At 33.8% G+C, this 21,304-nt stretch overlaps 1 protein-coding gene across 5 annotated transcripts in view; it reads right to left on the reverse strand.

Moving 5' to 3' along the window:
- Positions 1–21,304, reverse strand: part of CNOT2 (CCR4-NOT transcription complex subunit 2) — a 100,170-nt gene that overhangs the window by 46,018 nt on the left and 32,848 nt on the right. The window contains exon 3 of one of the 5 annotated variants that reach the window (XM_045553372.1): positions 9,085–9,142. The exons of the other annotated variants lie outside the window; for them this stretch is intronic. Coding sequence (XP_045409328.1) covers positions 9,085–9,105 — 21 coding nt within the window. The 5' untranslated portion in view covers positions 9,106–9,142. The remainder of the gene's footprint in view (positions 1–9,084; positions 9,143–21,304) is intronic. 5 annotated transcript variants of the gene reach the window in all.

Consider the following 21,304-nt stretch of genomic DNA (forward strand, 5'->3'; position numbering starts at 1 on the left):
TTGTTATACTGTGTTGTTTAGGGAATTATGACAAGAAAAAATAATCTGTATATGCTCAGCACAGACAAAACCTTGCATTTTTCCCCCTAAATGTTTTCAATCCATAGCTGGTTAAATCCACAGACGGAGAATCCACAGATGAAGGGCTAACTATAATCACTAAAATCTGTGCTAATTTTTGTCAGTATTTTTTTAACGTGACAAAATTTCCAAAACCATAAACTGAGTTATTTAAGGTCAATGTGTCTTTCCCCTAACAGTACCGTGAGCTTCCAAGTAAATCAAATGCCAATGATAGGAGAGATTTGTAAAGACCTGAATACAAGGTAACTAAATCTTTTCACAAGTACAATTTTAGGAAAAAATACATCAAATTTGACATGCCTTGTATACTCACTATAACTAAGGATATTTCCTTCAATTGTAAATAAAAAGTAAATAATCTCATTTATGTCTCATTTCAAAAAATACTGTAATCCTTATTATGAGATGTGGTGAACTGATATAATATAGCCTTTAAAGGCCGAATTTTATGTGTTAACTTTGTTGAAAGCATCTATATTATTTAATAGTTGCTTTATATGTTAAGTTCCGTGTAAAATTTGAAGGAAATTCAATTATTTGACTATCCTTCCTAAATGAGGTCTGAGAAAAAGCTAGTTCTGTTAGATTGGAACAAAGGACAGCTTACCCATTACTTTGCTGTATGTTTTTGGGCTACTAACCTCTTTAGGTGTGAAATATAGAATGGTATTTTTAAAGAGTCTATTAATGTATTAGGACATAAGAACTGTGGGCAACAGACTCCAGTGAATCTCACGAAAGCTATTCTATAACTCGGAATGTTATTTCAGACTAGGATCCCACATGTTTATCCACCAAACCCTTCAGTAGTCCCTAATATGAAAAAAAAAAAAGTGTTTTTTAGTGAGTTTAATTTCAAAAAAGAAACAGTGGCAAAAAAAATTACTTTATAGTTTGCAAATTAAGATTGAATACATATGAGATTTTAAAACTTTGTAGAAGTTAAAAACACATTTAATTTTCTTTATAGAACCTTTACTACTGACCTCTAATTCTAAGAAAGAATAAACACGGAAACTGGCATGAAATGTACACAATTCAGTAACATTCCAAGTAAATCTGAAATGGACTCAGGACATCTCTCATCAAATTTTACAAACATAAATTAACTCAAATGGATACAAAGTAAATTCTTCCTCTGATAGTGTTTGTACAACATTTATCATCAAAACCAATTACAGACTACTAGAATTCTAACACTGAAATTGTATAGAATAAAAACTTTTGTGCTTAATATCATGCAAAGAGGTTTCTTTTGAAAGCAAAATTAAACATGAAATGCCTCAAACAAAAACACAGAAATGTTCCTCTTCCATCAATACCAAGTTTTCTCAAGATTCAATGTATGTGTGTGGGTGTAAGAGAGTGAGAAAAAGTGAGAGGGACAGAGAGAGAGAACATAAATATGCCAAACTTAATTTCTGCTTTGTGTGCTTCAACACAAATTACACATCATTGGGAATACCTTACATGACTTCAGCAAAAAAGAGAAGCAGGAGTATACCACTCTCTTCCCCAAATGCAAGCCCTAGTCCAGGGATGGGTGCTGGGATGAGATAAAGAATTCTATCTATGGCAAAATCAGAAGGAAAAAATCACAAAGTTTCTCATAAAGCTAGATTTATTTAATTTTAAAGGGGCCATACTTCATTCCACATAGACTGAGAGAATGGGATAGGAAGGTATTTTAGAGTAACCAGGGAGAATGAAACTGGGAAGAAAACAAACAGAGAAGTAAAGGAACAAACAAGCAAATACCTGTAGGAAGAGCATTCAGTTCAGAAGGTTAGCAAGTAGCGTATCTCAAGCAACATGAACTCAGTGATGAATGGAAGGAATTGAAGTCAGACAGAGACTTGTGGGAGCCAGATCATGTAATACCTTGTAGGCCTGAGGGACTTTGGGTTTTATTGTGTAAAACAGAAAATCAAGAGAGGGTTTAGGGGAAGTTTAAGAGTGATATAATTTGGTATACGTTTAAAAAGATAATAATACTAGCTACTCTGTGAGGAATGGACTAAAGAAGGGATAAAAATGGAAGCAGAAAAATGCGTTAGGAGGCTGGTGACAGATGATGGTGGCCTGGACTACAGTGGTAGTAGTAGCGGTGATGAGAAGTGGGAGGATAAAGGACATACCTTGAGAAAGAGCTGATATGAATGGATAGATGAATGTGGGATGTGAAAGGGTAAGGTATTAACATTTTCCTCCTGGAAGAGAAATCAGGGTACCTAAAAATCAATCTCCATCAATTTCAAAGATATGTCAACACTATAGTGAAATATATTGAATTACTAGTTATATCATGTGTACCGAAGTCAATTTGGTAAAGGGAAATTTAAAAAGTCATGTGGCGCATAATGATGTTTCAGTCAATGACAGACTGTATATACAATGGTGGTCCCATAAGATTATAATTGAGCTGAAAAATTCCTATTGCCTAGTGATGTTCACACAACAATAAGATCTAATGACACACATTTCTCAGAATGTATCCTCACTGTTAAGTGACACATGACTGTAGTTTAAAAATTAAATCATACTTCATCTTACATTAGATATAAAATTTTTTAGAATCTTTGGTGTGTACAACTTGTCAGCTTTTTATCAAGCAATCATATCTACTTTATATCTACTTGGTTAACTGACCATCTTTTCTCTCTACTCTCCCACCAGATTATAAGGACAAGAAGCAGCACAAATTGAAATTTTACGAAGAAACAATATGATATATACATGCAGCAAAAGCAATGTTTCTTAAGGCTTTTTTGAACACAGATCTAAAACATTTAATCAAGGCATTTTATCTTTCCTATGATTCCACAAGAACTAAGCAGCATATTCTAAAAAGTACACACACAACTTCGCTAATCCTCTCTATCAGCCTGACTCCCCAAAAAGAGCTGGCCTCAGAAAGTTACAAAGAGAAAAGAATTAAATTGGGAGACAGAATGGAAACACTAAGTTGGCTGAATTTTCCCAGTATATTCCTCCTTCATTACTTAGTTTGGACTAGCTATGAATTCGTAAGGTATGACATTCTCAACATTTAAATACAGTATTTCAAAGCCAAATGCAGTAAATCAGAATAAATACAGAAACAGAATTTGCAAAAAAACTCAAGGTCCAGATAACCTAATCAAGTTCAAAGACTGGTACGGTGGTGCCTGATGCAGGTGGAATAAATGGCAATCAAGGAACAGAAGAAATAAGTTGCAAGGCCTGGAACTTTTTAAATGGTCAGAGAAACAAAACTAAGACACTTTATAAATATAAGTTGAAAGTGCACGCGCGCGCGCGCGCGCACACACACACACACACACACACACACAGATAAAAGGAAAGAGTGAAAAATAGACTATATCCAAGGAAGGATGATATTTAATTTTACACAGATATCCTTCAGTAAGGCCTCTGGAGAGGAACTTCCTCTGATACCTTTTATTGTCTATGATGTCGGCAAATGGTGGGCCAGACGTGAAATCCTATTCCTAGGGAACAGGAATACAACCAATGGCAGAGTGGTCAACAAATACAAGTCGATTTTAATATCTATCTCCAGTCTTAACTCAAGGTTCTAGCAGCATATTTTTAAGTGCTGCTAGACATTTCTATCTGTGAAATACAATTTAATAAACTAAGTCAGTAATATTTAAAATTGATTTGTCAAGTTACTTTCTCCAACTGGGTTCTGCACATTCAAGTCTTATCCTTTTTTCACAATGGTTTTCATGTCTGTCTGTTTTCACCATTCTTCCTGTCCTCATCTCAGTTTAAACTCTGGACTAGTTTTTGTGGCCTCCTGACTGGTCTCCCTTCACATTTCAACAAACATGCTGAGAGTATGCTACATGAATTATGCCAAAAACTGTGCTAATAAAGACAAAAGCCAAATAAGGAACAGTTCGAGTCTTGAATGGGCTTATAATCTAGCTAGGAGACAAACCTGTAAACAATTATAATATGAAAATTTGTATAGGTGCTTTGGGAACACAAATAAGAAAACATTTAACTTTGTGTGAGGGAAACAGACTGAAAGGTCATTATAAAAGAAATACTGTCTGGACAAAGCCTTGATTTTTAAAAAGTAGAAGTATGTAGTGTGAGAAGCAGCAGCAAACTCTGGCATAAGAGAAAGCACATGCAAGTGCTCAGAAGTGAGAGACAGCCCAGGACACGACAAAGCTTTCAATATGGCAACATGGTAGGTGTCTAGATGAAAAGTGCTAGATGAAGAAAACTGGGTGGGACCTTCAATGCCAGGTTAAGAGGGCAAGAGTACAGGCAGGGAAACCAGGCTCGAAAATATAGGTGATGAATTAAGTCAGACTTCCCTCTACTAACACTTTGTTACAGATCCATATTACACACTACACTGATCTTGCCACTTTCCCATTCTTGTATCTCTTAACTTCACCAGCATACAGGATACAGCTCAAGATTCCCAAGATCCTGACATCAACGTAACTTTGCAGCAATAATTATCTTAAAACCCAAAACAAACCTTATGCTTCAGAGTAATTTTGGTTATTCAGTTGTTCCTGTTCATGGTACTCTCTCAAAAATGCCACCTGTAACCCCTGTGATCTTCAACAATTAAAACCCAAGCTGCTCAAACCAACCCTAAATCAGGTCCTTCTTAATCTATTCTTATTCCCCTAGATTCTACTCTCCCACATCAAAGTGATTTTTTAAAGTAAAAATTTCTTATCTTCATGGCCCTGCTGATCAAAATTCCTCAACAGCACTCCCAAATCAGTAGTAAGGCTTGCAAGGCCATATGTAACCTTTCTTATATTCTCTCTCTCCACAGGTCTTCCTCCCTCTACCACTAAACACTTTGCCACACCTTCAGTAACTCAAACACAAGTTACTTTCCACCTCAGGGCTTTATGCGGCCATCAGTACTTAAAATGCCTTTTCTTCCATTCTTCTTTGAAACTTTCACACTAAATTAGGACTCCTGTTTTACATAATCATTGAAAATACTTTACTATAATTTCACAATAATAATAAATTACTTTTATTGACGACTTTCTACATGCTAGGCAATACTTAAATACTTGAAAATTTATTTTTTGTCATCATCATGATAGCTCTATGAGGTAAAAACAATTACTATCCCATTATGTAGATGAGAAAACTAAGGACCTTAGACATTAGATACCTTGCCCAAGGTTATGTGTTTGATAAATGAAGAGATGGGTTTTGAATCCAGACAATCTGCTAGAGTCTCCCATTTTAACATGATAGTATACTGACTCTCACATATACAACTAATAGTCTACTGTGTGTTTTCTTCCTGAACTGTAAAAGGAAAAGCAAGGAAGATTTCAAAAAAGGGGAGAAGAAAGAAAAAAAATCCTTGTTTTGTGATGAAAATGGTAAGTAGGGTATGCCACCACAATCAAATATTTGTTATGTGTTAAAAAGATCACCTTAGCAGAAGAACAAGGATGGACTTACTAAGGGTATGTAAGACAAAAGCCAATCTCTGAAAGATCATACCTATTTTAGAGAAAGTTAAATTAATTTTATAATAAAATTATGCTTAAAAGAATACTATTACACCAATTAAAAAGTAACTATTATCTAAGAACTTCAGATAAGTAGAAATAAATATTAAAAATTATATACACTGTTTCCATAGTCCAAAAAAACCTAACATTTTAAGTACTTTCTAAATATAGTGAACATAATTTAACCCTTCAAGGAATTAGGATGATTATAACCAAATTCTAAATTTTATTATAAAGCTCTAATGTAGACAATGTAGTATTAAATATATAAGATACATTCAACAATTAAAATCAATTATTTCACAACATTAAAAACATCTGTATTAAGATGTTTCCCTGCTTCATAGGCACTAAATTTTCACTCCTAGCCATAGAGTTTGCACTCACCTTGCATTATCAAGAATAGAGAGTGCTAAATGCAGGTCATACAGTGCCTGAGAAAGAGAAAAACTGATCCTTTCTTACTCTGTTTTCCTAATGGAGATTTCAGTAATTTATTCTGATTGCTGAATATAGAATTTGACGTTTTACTTTCCTTCCGAATTCCATATATAGTATAAGCAAACACTTAACATACATATATGCACCAGTTCTTTCTTGTCTATAAAGTAGGCAGAAACTAATAAAAACCACAGCAAATTGCCATTAACACTTATATGCCTTAGCCAATAGACATTTGAAACCAATCACAAGGGCATATCTGAAGATGTGCCCCAATTCTATGGAAAGTAGAATACTTCCATATTAAATATTATATTGCTACAAACTGGAATTATTTGTAACCCGAGATATTTTTGTTTTACTAGTATTTTCTGTAATAGGATTTTGAACTGCCTAGCCTGCTTCACACTATTATGAATAATTCTAAGTTTATTTAATCCCTGAAAAACACTAAAAGAAATGGGATTAAATAAAGGAGGAAAAGGCACATATATTGAACAAAAAAATTCCAGCTTCTCCAAGACCTTAATACCTGGAAATCTTTACAAAAAGAACACATTATCTCTCTTCATATAAGAAAAATAATACTTGAAATCCTCCTAGTTCTAGAATACTGTGGCTTGATATTTCTAATAAAATAAATGTATAATGAATATAGTTCATGACTCTTCTTAGGATGGATCTAAGAAAAGTAAAGGTTTAGATAAATTTAATGTCTAGAATTTTCAATTCATCAAATTAAATCGACAGCATGGAAATAAATAAAGCAATTCATTTCATAGTTTTAGCAAATGCAGAATGCCTGACAAATAAGCAATAAAAGCCCTGATGAATACTGAAGACAGTTAATATGTAGATGCACAGAAAAACCTATGACTGGTTGGAAATGTGCTTTAGCAGAAAACTAAGAACCTATATAAACATTTCCATTATTATTATTTTGGAGAGCAGTAAATATCCTGACACAGAGTCCTTTGCAAGGGTTACAGAAATATTGGGTATATTTCTATATATTTTTGAAGGGCTCATCCAAAAAACAGAGTGGCCCACATGTGACAGAAAAGTGGAGAGGCATGGGGATGGGAGTGGGTGGGGGACACACATCACTCTTTCCTAATCCAAAAATGTTTACTGAAATCTGCTGTCTGAAGCTGTTTTGCTCCGATGATATTTCAAAAAACCAAATACATTATCCCTAAACATATACCCCCCAAATCTACAAATTCTCTAAAGGAGTGTTACCAAAATGTCTATAAATGCCTCTGAGTTTGACTTTGATCTAGGGAGAGTATGAGATGCATGCTTCAACTTGATTAAGAGATTCTGTGGTTTTCTAAAATCTTAAAATCTCCTATACTAATACGCCTTATACAGAGTCACATCGGAACCACCAATATAGAAGTTTTAAAAGGTAAGTGCATCATCCTAAAACCAAAGCTCTAATCATTCAAAAAAGTGCTAATCCACAGGAAAAAAGTACACAATCATATACCAACTCAAGAACCAACTATAATTAGTTCCTCTTAAGAGCAACAAGACATTAGAGTTGAGAACTCATACAATAGAGCCTAAAAATTAAAGTAGGTAGTATTTTATCCTTAAGTATTAGGACATAAAATTCTAAAATACAAACAAAAGGATACAAAGAAGTAGAAAATCTCTAAATTTAGGATGCAAAACAAACCCTCCCAGCATAAAGAAAACATTCTCATGAGGATGAATATTTTAAACCAATCCTTAAAAGGGGGTGGGCAAGAATGCATTCAATAAATAGCGAAGCAGGAAGGGAATAAGTTGAGAAAAAACTGGATCTATGGTCTATGTTGCTAGGGGATAGGTATTTCTACAGTGGCTCTCGGTAAATTAAAAAAAAAACCAACTCTACAACCTAAGAGAGAAAAAAGGGATATAAACTGCTGAGTAGTCTGTATTTTGAAGACCTGTTTGGAGACATAAAATGCCAAATGCTTAGTATCCCAATCTCTTCAAGGCTAAAATGCTCTCTGAAGAAATGTTAGCAATCATAGGCCATATAAAGAGTCTACTTTTCTCAGCGTTAATTCTGAATGTCTTGTGTGCAAAACAATCCACAAATCACATGAATATGAAATACATGTACAGATCTTGGAGAACTAAAATAATTTTTGAAAACAAACTTTTGAAAAGAAGCAAGACAGTAGTTAACAGTAATAAGGTAGTGAAGAACCAGGGCTACATCCCTACAGAATTATTTCTAAAAATTATTCCTTAAGAAAAACAAAAACCTATAATGTTTAGATCATGATTTTCAGTGCAAGGTAGACAAACAGAAAATGCCAGCGTGTTGGCATTTTTCTCTCTCTTTCTCTCTCTTTCACACACATAGAGGATTTGATGAATTTATTCATTCATTCAACAAATATCTGCTGGAACCATATACCAGATACTGTGCCTTCACTGCTTGTATACTTATTTTTGTTACCCTCAAACCTACAGATTGGTAGAAATGTTCCAGTCCTCCTGTCAAGACTTAGAAAAAGACGTGTGAAGTTTCTATTCCTGTAGAGATTAAAAACACTGCTACCTGCCTAAAACCTAAGGAAAGAGAATAGCACGTCTAAAGCCATTGGAAAGAAACTAAAACTTGCCTGCTTCTGAGACCAACTTACATACAGCAAAATTATCATCTATGGATTTATGCCTTCTCCAAGTTTTTTCCTTAGCTTCTTTTCTAAACATGGGTTTTCCCTGCTATATACACTGTGGAGAATATGAAGTTTTTTAAAAAAACTAACAATCTTTCTTTGCATTATAATAGTAATGGTTTAGTCAGTTTAAGGTTTTTCCTATTCACATCTAACAAGAATTAAAAAGACTTCTTAGAACACTAGACTTTTTAATTTAATAATTTATTAGGTGGTTTTATGAGAAAAATAATTTATAAGAAACATTATATTTCTAAACTAACAAAATGACTCACCGATAAAATGGCCCCACATCCACCCTCAAAATACTGATGACAGTACCATTTCCCCCCCAGCTTTTCCCACCACATACTTACCTGTGCAACTTCTTTCAACATTTGCTACTCTGGGGATTGGAAAGCTCAGAGCTGGAGGCTGAAGTGAAGAAGGAAAGGTTGGAGGGTGAGCCATGGCACCAGCCCCACACTAGGAGCTCCCCTGAGATATTACAGCAGGGTTGACACCATAGCTCTGAAGTTCAAACTCCAGCAAACGATAAGAAAGGAGTCCAACCAGAACATGATAAACGATGGGATTCTTCTGCTCTTTGAAAAATAAGGAAATCATGCTATAAAGATCGGAATGTCCAGTTTCAACATATGACTCCCTGTTCACCTCTTCATTATTCCCCAAACCCAGAATCATCTTTCAGACTGATTCAAAGTTCTAATGAAAAGAAAAAAAAAAAAAAAAAAAAAGGCAGGGCTGTATGTGTAAACTTGCACACTTACTTTTTCAGAAAATGCAAAGACAGGGCTTACCTGGCCATCATGAAACCGTGTAAGACAATAGGTTCAAATTCTTTGCCTATCTGCCCCTTGTATACTCTCTTGCTCCCCTCAGTATTCAGTATTAAATCTAAGGTTCTCCTATATGTTAACACCATCAACCAGTACAATGAAAGATGGTCTATATGTATGTATTTAAATTCCTAAAAGTGGAACACCAACTGAACTTTTAAAAACTAGAAGTAATTTGGTACGAGTATATTCCTTGTGTGAAAATAAGGACCCCTCCATTGGAATAACCTGGCACTTTAATCAAACTAGTTGATAAAGGGAAAAATTTAAAGAAAGATTTTAAAACAAATTGATCTGAATATAGGACTTAAATGAAATATGTGATTTTTATTTGCTTTTATAAAAATGTGAATCTTTGGTAATATAAAAAGTGAATTATTGATTGATCCAAAGAAAAACAGATTCTATTATAAATACTGAAAGTAATAAACATAGATGCTTAATTATTTCAAGACAACATCTATTCCATAGCATAAATAGATATTATTGAAGGTAACAAATTATTTTTAAACCTTTATATTTAAAAAATACACAGGGATATCAGAATCCTGAATTATATTATAGAAAGCAATTAAAAATGAAAGTATTCATCCAGCAAGGGAACACAGAACCTTTAAAATAGTTCTAAACATCTTGCCACATAAATTATTTCAATAATCACTGAATCAGCATCTACTATACAAAGTGCTAGATGTTAGATATTACACATTATATACTCTTATATACTTTACCTATTTGATGCTCAGAATAAAGGAACATCATAAATCAAAAGAAATGGAGAGAAAACACATTTACAATGGATACCTGCACCATTACTAAGGCCGGCCTCCAAAATGACCTTACTCTTTGTTACCTCTAATCTCCTTTGTTACCATCTCTCCCTTCTCTTACTGTCTCCTGCCATTTTGGTCTCCTTGCTGTTCCTCAAATACATCAGGGCAATACTCCTGTCTCCAGGCCTTTGTACTTGTGTTCTTCAGGAATATTCTTCTTAGATCTCCACATGGCTTCCTATTTCACCTACTGCAAGTACTGAGTCATCTCAGGGAGGACTTCCCCTGTCTACTCTATTTAAAATTACAATACCTCTTTCCCCAATCCCTTACATTTAGGTTTATGTTTCCTTAGCCTTCTCCAATCTGAGATTTTACCACAGTCTTTCACAACATTGATGTCATGTCAAACATACTGCAGAACGTCTCATAATTTGGGTTTGTCTGATGTTTTCTCATAACTAGACTGAAGTTATGCATTTTTAAAGCCACATCACCACAGAGGTGATCTGTCCTTCTCAAGTGCATCATATATGATGCATATAGTCTAATATATGAGTGCCTATGATATTAATGTCTTATTACAGGTGACATTAACCTTGATCATGATTAAGATAGTGCATCTGCCAGTTTTCTCCACTGTAAATTACTGTTTTCCCTTTCTTAAATAATAAATGTCTTGGAGAAGAACTCTGAGAGCATGCAAAAACATGTTTGTCCTCAAATTATATTTATTATAGCAGTCATCTACGAATATTGTCCACAGCACCTATTACTGAAGCATTCTAATGGTGATTTTCTATTTCCTCATTCCTTCAGTATTTGTTAACTGAAATGCTTTTTCAAAGTAAACCAATGATCTTTTAAAGATTTCATTCTTAAATATGAACAATGTCAAAGATTTTACATAGCCAGCCCAAAGTGATACAGGCAGAAGGTGAAGAATAACTGCTCAAACGCAGGGTTCTTCATTCTAAAAATCACATTCCTTCACTTGTGGGTCATCTGAGGTAAAAAAATAAATAAATAATAATAAAAAAAATAAAGATCACATTCTTTTAACCTTATCACAGTGCCTTTATCCTGGCAGAAAAAATTATGTTTAAAATTTCATATACCCTGGCGAGGCGCAGTGGCTGACACCTGTAATCCTAGCACTCTGGGAGGCCGAGGAAGGAGGATCACTTGAGCTCAGGAGTTCGAAACCAGCCTCACCAAGAGTGAGACCCCATCTCTACTAAAAATAGAAAAATTAGCCAGGCACAGTGGCATATCCCTATAGTCCCAGCTCTTGGGAAGCTGAAAAGCACAATTACTTGAGCCCAGGAGTTTGAGGTTACAGTGAGCTGTGATGACACCACTGCACTCTACCCAGGGCTACAGAGCGAGACTCTGTCTCAAACAAAAAAAAAAAACTTTCATATACCCCAAGCAGTACCTCTTAGCACTTCCGGCCATAATAAGAAAGGTCTTTACTTTTCTTTTTCCTTGATAAAACATCTTTCTAATTTCATTAGCACATTTACTGTAAGTCTTTAATTTACTTAGCCAGATTAAACAATAAAGAGATAACATACTACTCTATGCTGTATAACACAGATTTTTTGAGTAAGGAATACTAATTAGTAAAATTCTTACCTCACAGCTGAGAAAAATGTATGACCACTATATTTATGGGCCTATTATATTCTAGGGAATCTTGAGGAAGGGAATTCAAGGGAAATAGTTCTATTTTTTGCTTTAAATTAAAAAGAATCAGGGCCATGATAATATATATAAGAATCGGAATTTATTTTTCATAGTATTACACATTATACATCGTTTTATACAACAGAAAGCATCCAAGTCTTTTCTGAATATTGACACAAAATCTTATCCTCTTTATCAGGAATAGTTTGCATCTATTTTCTCAACCAAAATATAATTTCTAAAAATGCAATCTTAAGACCTCCATTTCCAACCAATATGGAATAGTAGGATTCCCACCCTACCCCCAAAAGAACCTTAAAAACAGGCAAAATGTATTAAACAACAGTTTTCAGGCAGTACAGCACAATCATCCCTGGGAGAAGAAAAAGAATCGAGGACAACCCAATTGCCCTTTCTTATAAGACTGAAGGAGTTTTCAGGCTGCAATGGAGGAAGATGGAACCCAGGGAGGTGGAGCCCAGCAAGCTCAGTGAAATGAAGAAGTGTCAAAGACAGTCTGGGTAATTCAAGGCAGATAGAGTGAGCAGGCTAAAGTACTAGACTGGAGACAGATGCACAGAGAAAGAGCTCTGGCAAAATTCCCTCTTGAGTCTTCAGCTCAGTACTGATCATCACGTGCATGTGAGCAAACTACCAGAAGCTAGGAAAAGGGCCACCTGCAAAGAACAGAGAATACAATCCCCAGGGCTCACGCAGGGCTGGGAATCATTTATGTTCTCATGAGCCACAGCAGAAAAACATAATTCACAAGGTATTGAATAAAGTACTCAGAAAAGTACTGCCTCGGTAGTTGGGGAAAAATTAGCCCTAAACTACAGGCTACTCTGGTTTGGTTAACAAAACCTTTAAAAACCAAACAACAACAAAAACAAGGAAGTTTCAAAAGGATCAAATGGCTTCTAAGTAACTTAACTGCAACCCCAAGACATCTCAAGATTATTAACAGAAATACAAAACAATATGCAGCACCCAAGAAGATACAGTTTCCAAGGACTGGCATCCAAGCAAAAGTCACCAGCCATGTAAAGAAGCAGTAAAATATAATAAATAATGGAGAGGAAAAAACCTCAATAATCAATAGAAACCATGTTTCTATTAATAGAAATAACATGGATGATAGAATTAGCAGATGATATTAAAACAGTTACAATTACATTTTGTTTGTAAAAAGAAGGTAAAAAGAATGGCATGCTGAAGACTAGTAAACTTGAAAACATAATAAAAACTATCTTAACTAAAACATGGAGAGGAAAAAGCAAAGAAATGAAAGCATCAGTAAGCTGTGGGACAACTATAGGAGACCTAATATATGTATAATTAGAGTCTCCAAAGGACAGCAAAGAGAGAAAAAATATTTAAAGAAATAATGTACAAAAAATTCCCAAATTGGTTAAAAAAAACAAAACCATAGACACAAATTCAAGAAACTCAACAAATCCTAAGCATGAGAATCATGAAGAAAATTATAACAAGATACACTATAATCAAAATGCACAAAACAAGTGACAAATTAACAAAATTTAATATCAGCCAGAGAAAAAGGTACATTATACACAGACGACTAGAAATAAGAATGGCAGAAGACTTTTCATTAGCAATAAGTCAGAAAAGAGTGAAGCACCATCTTTAAAGTTCTAAAGGAAAAAAAACTATCAACTTTTAATGTCACACCCAGTAAAAATATTTTTTAAAATGAAGGTGAAATAGCCTTTTTTAGACATACAAAACCTAAAAGAACTCATCATCATCAGAAATCCATTAGAAATCTTTTTTAAAAATCCTTTATGTAGAAGGAAAATGATACTATAAAGAAAAAAGGAAGAAGAGAAAAAGAAAGAGAAGTGAAGGAAGAAAAGAAACAAGTTAGGGCAGGGTGGGAAAGGAAAAGAGAGAAGGGAGGAAAGGGAAAGACAAAGGAAAGGATGGGGAAAAAAAAGAATCATCAAACTATTCAATTATGAATGATAGTAAGAAGCAGACAAATAACACCACCCTCCCACCCCAAAAGTACAATGAACAATGAGAGTATGTAACAGAAGTCTAAGCAGGAAATTTTACCCTAGGAAGTAAAATTTCAGCTAAGAGCTACAGAATGACTAAGATACATGTTTTTGGTAGTACAACACACTATTAAAAAGCCAAAATGCTCTACTCAAAAAAAAAAAAATTGCTCCACAAAATATGGATTCATCCAATCAAATATTTACTGAGTATCAACTATATAACTGACATTATTTAAGGGAGGACACAGCAGAGAACAAAACAGTGAAAACTAACAGAGATTACATTTTTATTTTTAAATGTATTGCTGAGCCTGGAAAGGAGGGAGGGAAATTCACCACCTCCTGAAACAAAGTAAAGGCTAGAATTCAGAGAATCCACAGCTTATATACCTGAAGGGGAAATTTGCACAAGATGGAAAAGTTATTAAAAGATCTTTTCATAAGTCAGGTACCTTAAAAGGCTACACTATAATTGTGATAACCCCTTAGTGAACAGTGCAACAAAAGAAGGTGAAGGAATTCTCTGAGAATTTATAGCCCTAAATCAGCATGAATTCACATTACCTATGTGGACTACAACTTCAAGCTTCTATTTTTGTTTTTAACTGATAGCATCTTAGGCGCCCAGTGAAAGCAAATGGAAATTCCCTTAGGAGAAATATCCTTCCACCTAGTCCTCAAAGAATTCTCAGAGTTCTAAGAAACATAAAATGATAGCTTAACACACACAGAAGGAAACAAGGTACCATACATAAGAACCAGCAGAAATTAAAAAACATTAGAATGATGTGTGGCAAATTCCAATTGTTGGATTCATCCCATACTGAATGCAAAAATGTATAAAATGATTATAGAAATAAAAGAGGATATATTGGAATCCAGGTCTAAACAAATGAATGAATGATGCTAGAAGTGTTCAATATGTGGGTACATAAGGTATAGACAAAAACATTAACAAACTTGACTTAATGAAGAGAAACAGAGCAGTACACCTGCCAATTGGTTAATATGCACTTTGTTCAAGCACATAAACAAATAAACTCGTATCATACTGACCACATTCTCTAACCAAAATGGAATTACAGGAGAAATCAACAACAAAAAGATAACTAGACAAATCAGGTAGATTTGGAAAATTAAATTCAAAAACTTAAGATTAAAGAACAGTATAACAAAACCTAAGAAGTAAAAGAAAAGCATTAAAGAGTATATTGATGGATGTAAAACAAAAATAAATTTTCAGAGTAACTAAATGAAGCTAAAATTTGATTCCCAGTAAAACTGACAAATCTCTATCTAGCAAGACTGATCAAACAAAGGGAAAAGGCACATAGTAATCAACCTTAAGAATGAAAAAGGTGCTACAGAGAAAAAAATATATAAGGAGGTACCACTATGAATAATTTCTTTACTCTGATAAAGTATATCTATAAAAAATTCTATACAAAACATTTGTTTAATGTTGACAACTTTAAAACTGTCATTTCTGGATGTTTATTTATATGAACCCTCCCAAAATCTACAGATAAACTATAATAAAATAGCGGCAAGATTGATGGATACAAAAAAATCAATTTAAAAAATCAACTGTATTTATAACAGTAACACATATAAAATATAACCTTAAAAAAATTTATAACCAAAAAAGCAACAAAAAAGTACTTAGGCATAAATTAGACTGAAGATTTATAAGTCCATTATGAAAAAAATATATAAAACTGAGAGAAAACACAGAAGACCTCAATTTATGAATTCATGGACAGGAATATCATAAACTTATCAATTCTTCCCCAAATAAAAATGAAGGCATGAAGACTTAATACAAAGCCTTAGTAGTTAAGAAAATAAAATATGATATTAATACAGACATAGACAAACACATCATAGTAACAGATATAAGAAACAAACTCATGCACATAAACTTGATTGACAACAGAGCTAGTACTCCCGATTAGTTAAGGTAGGAAAAAAAAAATCAATACATGATGCTATTGATTATCTAAATATAGAAGCAAAGAAATTGGACTCCTAACACCATACAAAACAAACAATTTCAGATAGATTAAATGTAAACATGAAAGATCTAACTAAAAATCTTTTAAAAGTCTATATAGGGAATATCTTTATTTGCTTAATTTCAATAGAAAAATATGTTTCAAACACAGCCTCAATAGACTGGAAAAAATTTAAATTTTGACATTATCAAATGTCAGATGAACATAAGCACTTTCTGATGGGACTCAAAATTGGTACAAACACTCTCAAACATATTCCTACAAGACCTCTTGTGAATTTAATCTTCCTAAATTTTTAGAATATGGTTTGGTTCAGATAACCTCCACTTTCATAATGTTCCCTCTGCTGTTTTCATGTAGTGCTTGAAAATACGATGGCTTGTTTTCTAAGATATCCTGCTCCGTTTCCCCCTTCTATTTTTATCTGAACTTTCTCTTCACAGTGTCTCCATTCCATTCATGCTTATTTTGATTCCTCTCCTCAGTGGAGTCCTAGAAGGTGCACTGGTGGGTCACTCTCAAGAATTCACAGAACTAGGCTGTTCCAATCACTTTAACCTTACACTCACCTATTGAAGTTGGCAAAATCTCTCCCAGTTTCAAACTGGCTAATTGTACTTACCAGTGGATACCTGTTGACTACTTTGAGTGTTTCTATTCTCAGAGCCATTAGACATCGCAAGGCTTCTCTTTACTTTTTAATGCACAAAAACTGACCAAATATAGGTCTTTTTATTAATTCTCACCTGGTTATATTTTGGGGTTCATGGGAATACTTTTTCACTGAATTTTGTTACAAATGTTTTCATGGGTTTTAGTTTTGTTATCTAGCTGTTCTACTTTTATGTGGGAATTCAGAAAGATAAAAAAAACTGAGCTGCCACCACCAGTGCTATCAACCTAGAATCCAAGAAGGCCTAAGATTATATTTTAAAAAGAGAACTTTGCTTGCTTCTGTATCTTCTGATTCACAGAAATACCTGCACTAATGTTTTAACTTTTTATTTAATGATGAATACACTCCATATTCATGATTGAGGCAAATCACTTACATGTGAAGGATTTTTCTCAAAGAGAATACTTAATATTTCATGTATAAAGCCTACAGCCTAAGTTTCCAAAATCATCTTAGGAAACAGAGCAACATCTACCATATGGGTATCACGTATACTACTACTATAAGTGATTTGGACCTAACTACTTATGTAGCAGAATTTCTTCTGTCCTAAGGGCACTGTGAAAAAAACTACCAAGATGCTAAGGGTGCCATAAACCAAGTGTCTTGGTGCAACTTGCTTTTTGGAAACAAATGTCACCTCATTTGACAATTTCACAAGATAAGGAAAAAGTATGAGAACATATAATGCATTCAAAGAAAGGCTAATACTAAGCATTACACAGCAATGAGCCAAACAACGAGGAAGTTGGGAATTCATTTAATTTGATATTCTTGGTTGGCCAGAGAAAAAGGAAAAAAGAGAAGTCACAAATGCCAAATAAAATGTCAAGTTTTAGTTTATAAAAATTTAGATTATGGAGTCAAAATGACTTCTGTTGTTGATAATGTGATCATGACATGACCAGAATCATCACATTCAAAAACGTAATAAGAGCAACCTCATTTCAGCAGTTGCACAAATGCAAGTGAAGGAAAAATAAAAAGTCATCTATTTAAGGTTTTTCTACTCCCTTGTTTTATCTCTGGCTGTTTGTTTAAAAGTTTCAAGAGTAAAGAAGAAAACACTCTGAATCAGTTCATTGGCTTCAGGCATATATTTTTTCAACTCACTCTTTTATATGCTCACTCCTGTTTATCTTCACCTACTGCCAAACAGCAACAATGACTAAAACCTCCACTTTTCTTCTCTGGGCACCAGATCTACTCTGACAAATCTTCAATTGTTATGTATTCATTTTTATAAAATTCCTATTGATTTTATTTTATTAAGTATTCTTTATATTCACTGTGTATCTTTAACATACTACATATAATAGATTGATTCTAAAATGGTTCCCTGCTGGTGCTGTTTTTAATCATATTAGAACATGACAACAGAAAGTTACAAGCTAACTATATGATTCGAAATCACCATCAGTTGTAAAATGCATCCAGACTGGAGAAAGGGAAAAATGTGTAACTTACAATAAAAGAAAAGGGGTCTTTCTTTCTTAATTTCTTTATATTAATATTTTATTGCAGTATAAAAGAAAAATGATTTGTATACACCACTACTGTATAAAACTCTTACATACTAAATGGAAACACACCTATAGACGCGTTTGTTTCTGTTTAATTATTAGGTAACTTGTGTTTTAAATGCTTTGTATCATGTAGAAATCCCTCGGTGAACTGTCAGATCAGTGTTGACTGTTTAGGCTATATCTGGGAAATTGTTTAGGATCCTGAGTGATCTGGAAATTCATTATTATTTTTCCTATTCAAAATAATGGAATATAGGACACCACCTTCCAAAAATCGCCACACAACACATGAAGAAGGATGCACTGTTATACACTAAAACACACATATGTAATAAAACTATAAAAACAAAAGGAATGAAATACAAAATTCAAACTAGAGATTATGTCTGGAGAAAAAGGCAGAGAAAATGATGGGACATGAAAATATCTCCATTAAGTACAATAAGCAAGCTTGCAGAAAAATACACATTTGTTAAAATGAAGACAACAAATCACATCTGCACTATACAGTCACTAGGAAAGATCTGAAAAGATACACATCAAACTGTTAAGGGTAAAGTTGTGAAGATGAACTTTCACATTGTATTTTATATTTCCATTTTTTTCTTTAATGTTTTTGCACTAAACATCTACTACATCTGTGGTTTAAAAAGTTAATAAAAAGGAAATAAAATATTTAATGGTGGGGTGGGGGGAAGAAATAAAAATACAACTACTGTTATAGTTCTCTGACATACTATATACTATATTCCACAAGATACAGCATTTTAGATTATGAGTCATTCTTTAGCAACATATGGACTGGGATGCATTAGATCCAGTTTATAGATAACATATTGAACTAGCCAGCATATGATGTGATCAACATCCTCATATTGAAAAGTTCCACTCAAAGTAACATTTAAAAATTTCAGATCACTAGTATGTTACCTAGCACACTTCCCAATTTCTTCCTTTCCTTTCTCTCACTGTTTTATTTTATTTTACTGAAACAACATGCATTGAACACCATCTATGTATCAAGCACCACGATAAACAGATATAGCTCCAGTTTCCAAGAAGCTCATTACATAGAGCAATACTATCTAATACAATTTTCTGCAATGATGGAAATGTTCTATATCTGCATTGTTCAATATGGCAACCATTAGCAACATGTAGCTATTGAGCAGTTGTGGTTAATGTGACCAACAAACTAAAATTTTAGTATTATTTAATTTAAATGAGTTTAAATTTAAATAGCCACTTGTAGCTAGTTTCTACAGTATTGGACAGCACAGGTATACAGGAAGACAAGGACAAATAAACAGACAACTACAATGTATTATGGTAAACACTAAACTTGAAGTATGTAGAGAAGCTTATGAAAGGAAGGGAAATGAGCACTGAGCCCATTATAAAATGGCTTCTGGAAAAATTGATACCTAATTCTTGAATCATGTCAAAAAAGGTGGGGCGTTACATGAAAAGAATAAATGTAAGTAAAGGCTTCAAGGTGTAAAAACTTATGCATGGTAGGGAGATTAAAAGCAGTTTTGAGGCCGGGCGTGGTGGCTCACGCCTGTAATCCTAGCACTCTGGGAGGCCGAGGCGGGTGGATCGCTAGAGGTCAGGAGTTCGAGACCAGCCTGAGCAAGAGCGAGACCCCGTCTCTACTAAAAATACAAAGAAATTATATGGCCAACTAAAATTATATATAGAAAAAATTAGCTGGGCATGGTGGCACAGCCTCCTACTCGGGAGGCTGAGGCAGGAGGATCGCTTAAGCCCAGGAGTTTGAGGTTGCTGTGTGCTAGGCTGACGCCATAGCACTCTAGCCCAGGCAACAGAGTGAGACTCTATCTCAAAAAAAAAAAAAAAAAGGTAAAAGCAGTTTTGTACTACTAACCGGAAAAAACCCACTTAGGGAATAATAGGAGAGACACTAAAAGGTAAAAGCATGTAAGGGAGCCAAAATGTGGAATGACTGTGTAAAAGTTTAGGAGCTTGACCATATTACATATGAAGGAGAAGGCCACTGATCAGTTGGTAATTAAGATGGTTTAGATTTGTGCATGCTTATAGCTAGGGTAAATTAGTATAAATTAGAGGAAGATAAAATGCTCACAAAAAACTGAAGTTACACTGCCTTAGAAAAAGCTTGACAATCTTTCCAAAAAGAATGAACTGTGAACCATTTAAACAAATTGTCTTACCTGAACTAATATACCAGGTCTATCTTTGCAAATAAACTTCAACTACTGTATTCAAATCCAAATACCTAACTAGGCTTAAATTTATAGCAAGAAACAAAACACACAAAGTAGATACCACTATAAAAATCAATACTTCAAACCATGCCCATTTGAAAGTCACTATCTTTTAGCACACAGCTGAGGGAATGCACCTTCCTAAACTAAATTCCTAAGGCTTTAATCAGGTCTATAAGGAAATGAGACTTAGGGAAATATTACATTTCATATTAAATTCTGGGATATTAGCCTATTATCAGGATGCCTAAATAAATGTAAAACATCAAATGCCCTCCACAAGCAAAAACCCTCAAGATAAATGAAAATGGTTATAAGCACGGATACAAAGAAATTCTACTTTGTCCATGAAAAATAACAAAATTCCTCCAAAACAGAATTTTTAAAAATTCAAATTATTTTCATCTCAGAATATACAAACTTTTTAGAGCTACCAATACAAAAAAAATTTTGGTAATTTAATATTCCTTGAATTTCCCATATATTCTTAGTATGTTTATCGTAACACCATAACAGAAAATTCTACTTCTGTACATGTACTTTTCAGAGGAAGCTTCAAAAAATAAAATCATATTACAATCCAGACTTAAACAACTGTTTCCAAGGATATTTCAATACACATTAAGAATCACTAAACAACAAAAGAGAAAAGGGAGACAAAAAGCATAAGTTCTAATGTTCCATAGCAGAGTAGGGTGACTATAGTTAACAAGTCACTATATATTTCAAAACAGCTACAAGAGAGGACTGGAAATGCTCCCAACATATAGAAATGGTAAATACTT

The sequence above is a fragment of the Lemur catta genome, chromosome 6, assembly GCF_020740605.2.
Source record: "Lemur catta isolate mLemCat1 chromosome 6, mLemCat1.pri, whole genome shotgun sequence".
In the NCBI taxonomy this organism is placed as follows: Eukaryota; Metazoa; Chordata; class Mammalia; order Primates; family Lemuridae; genus Lemur; species Lemur catta.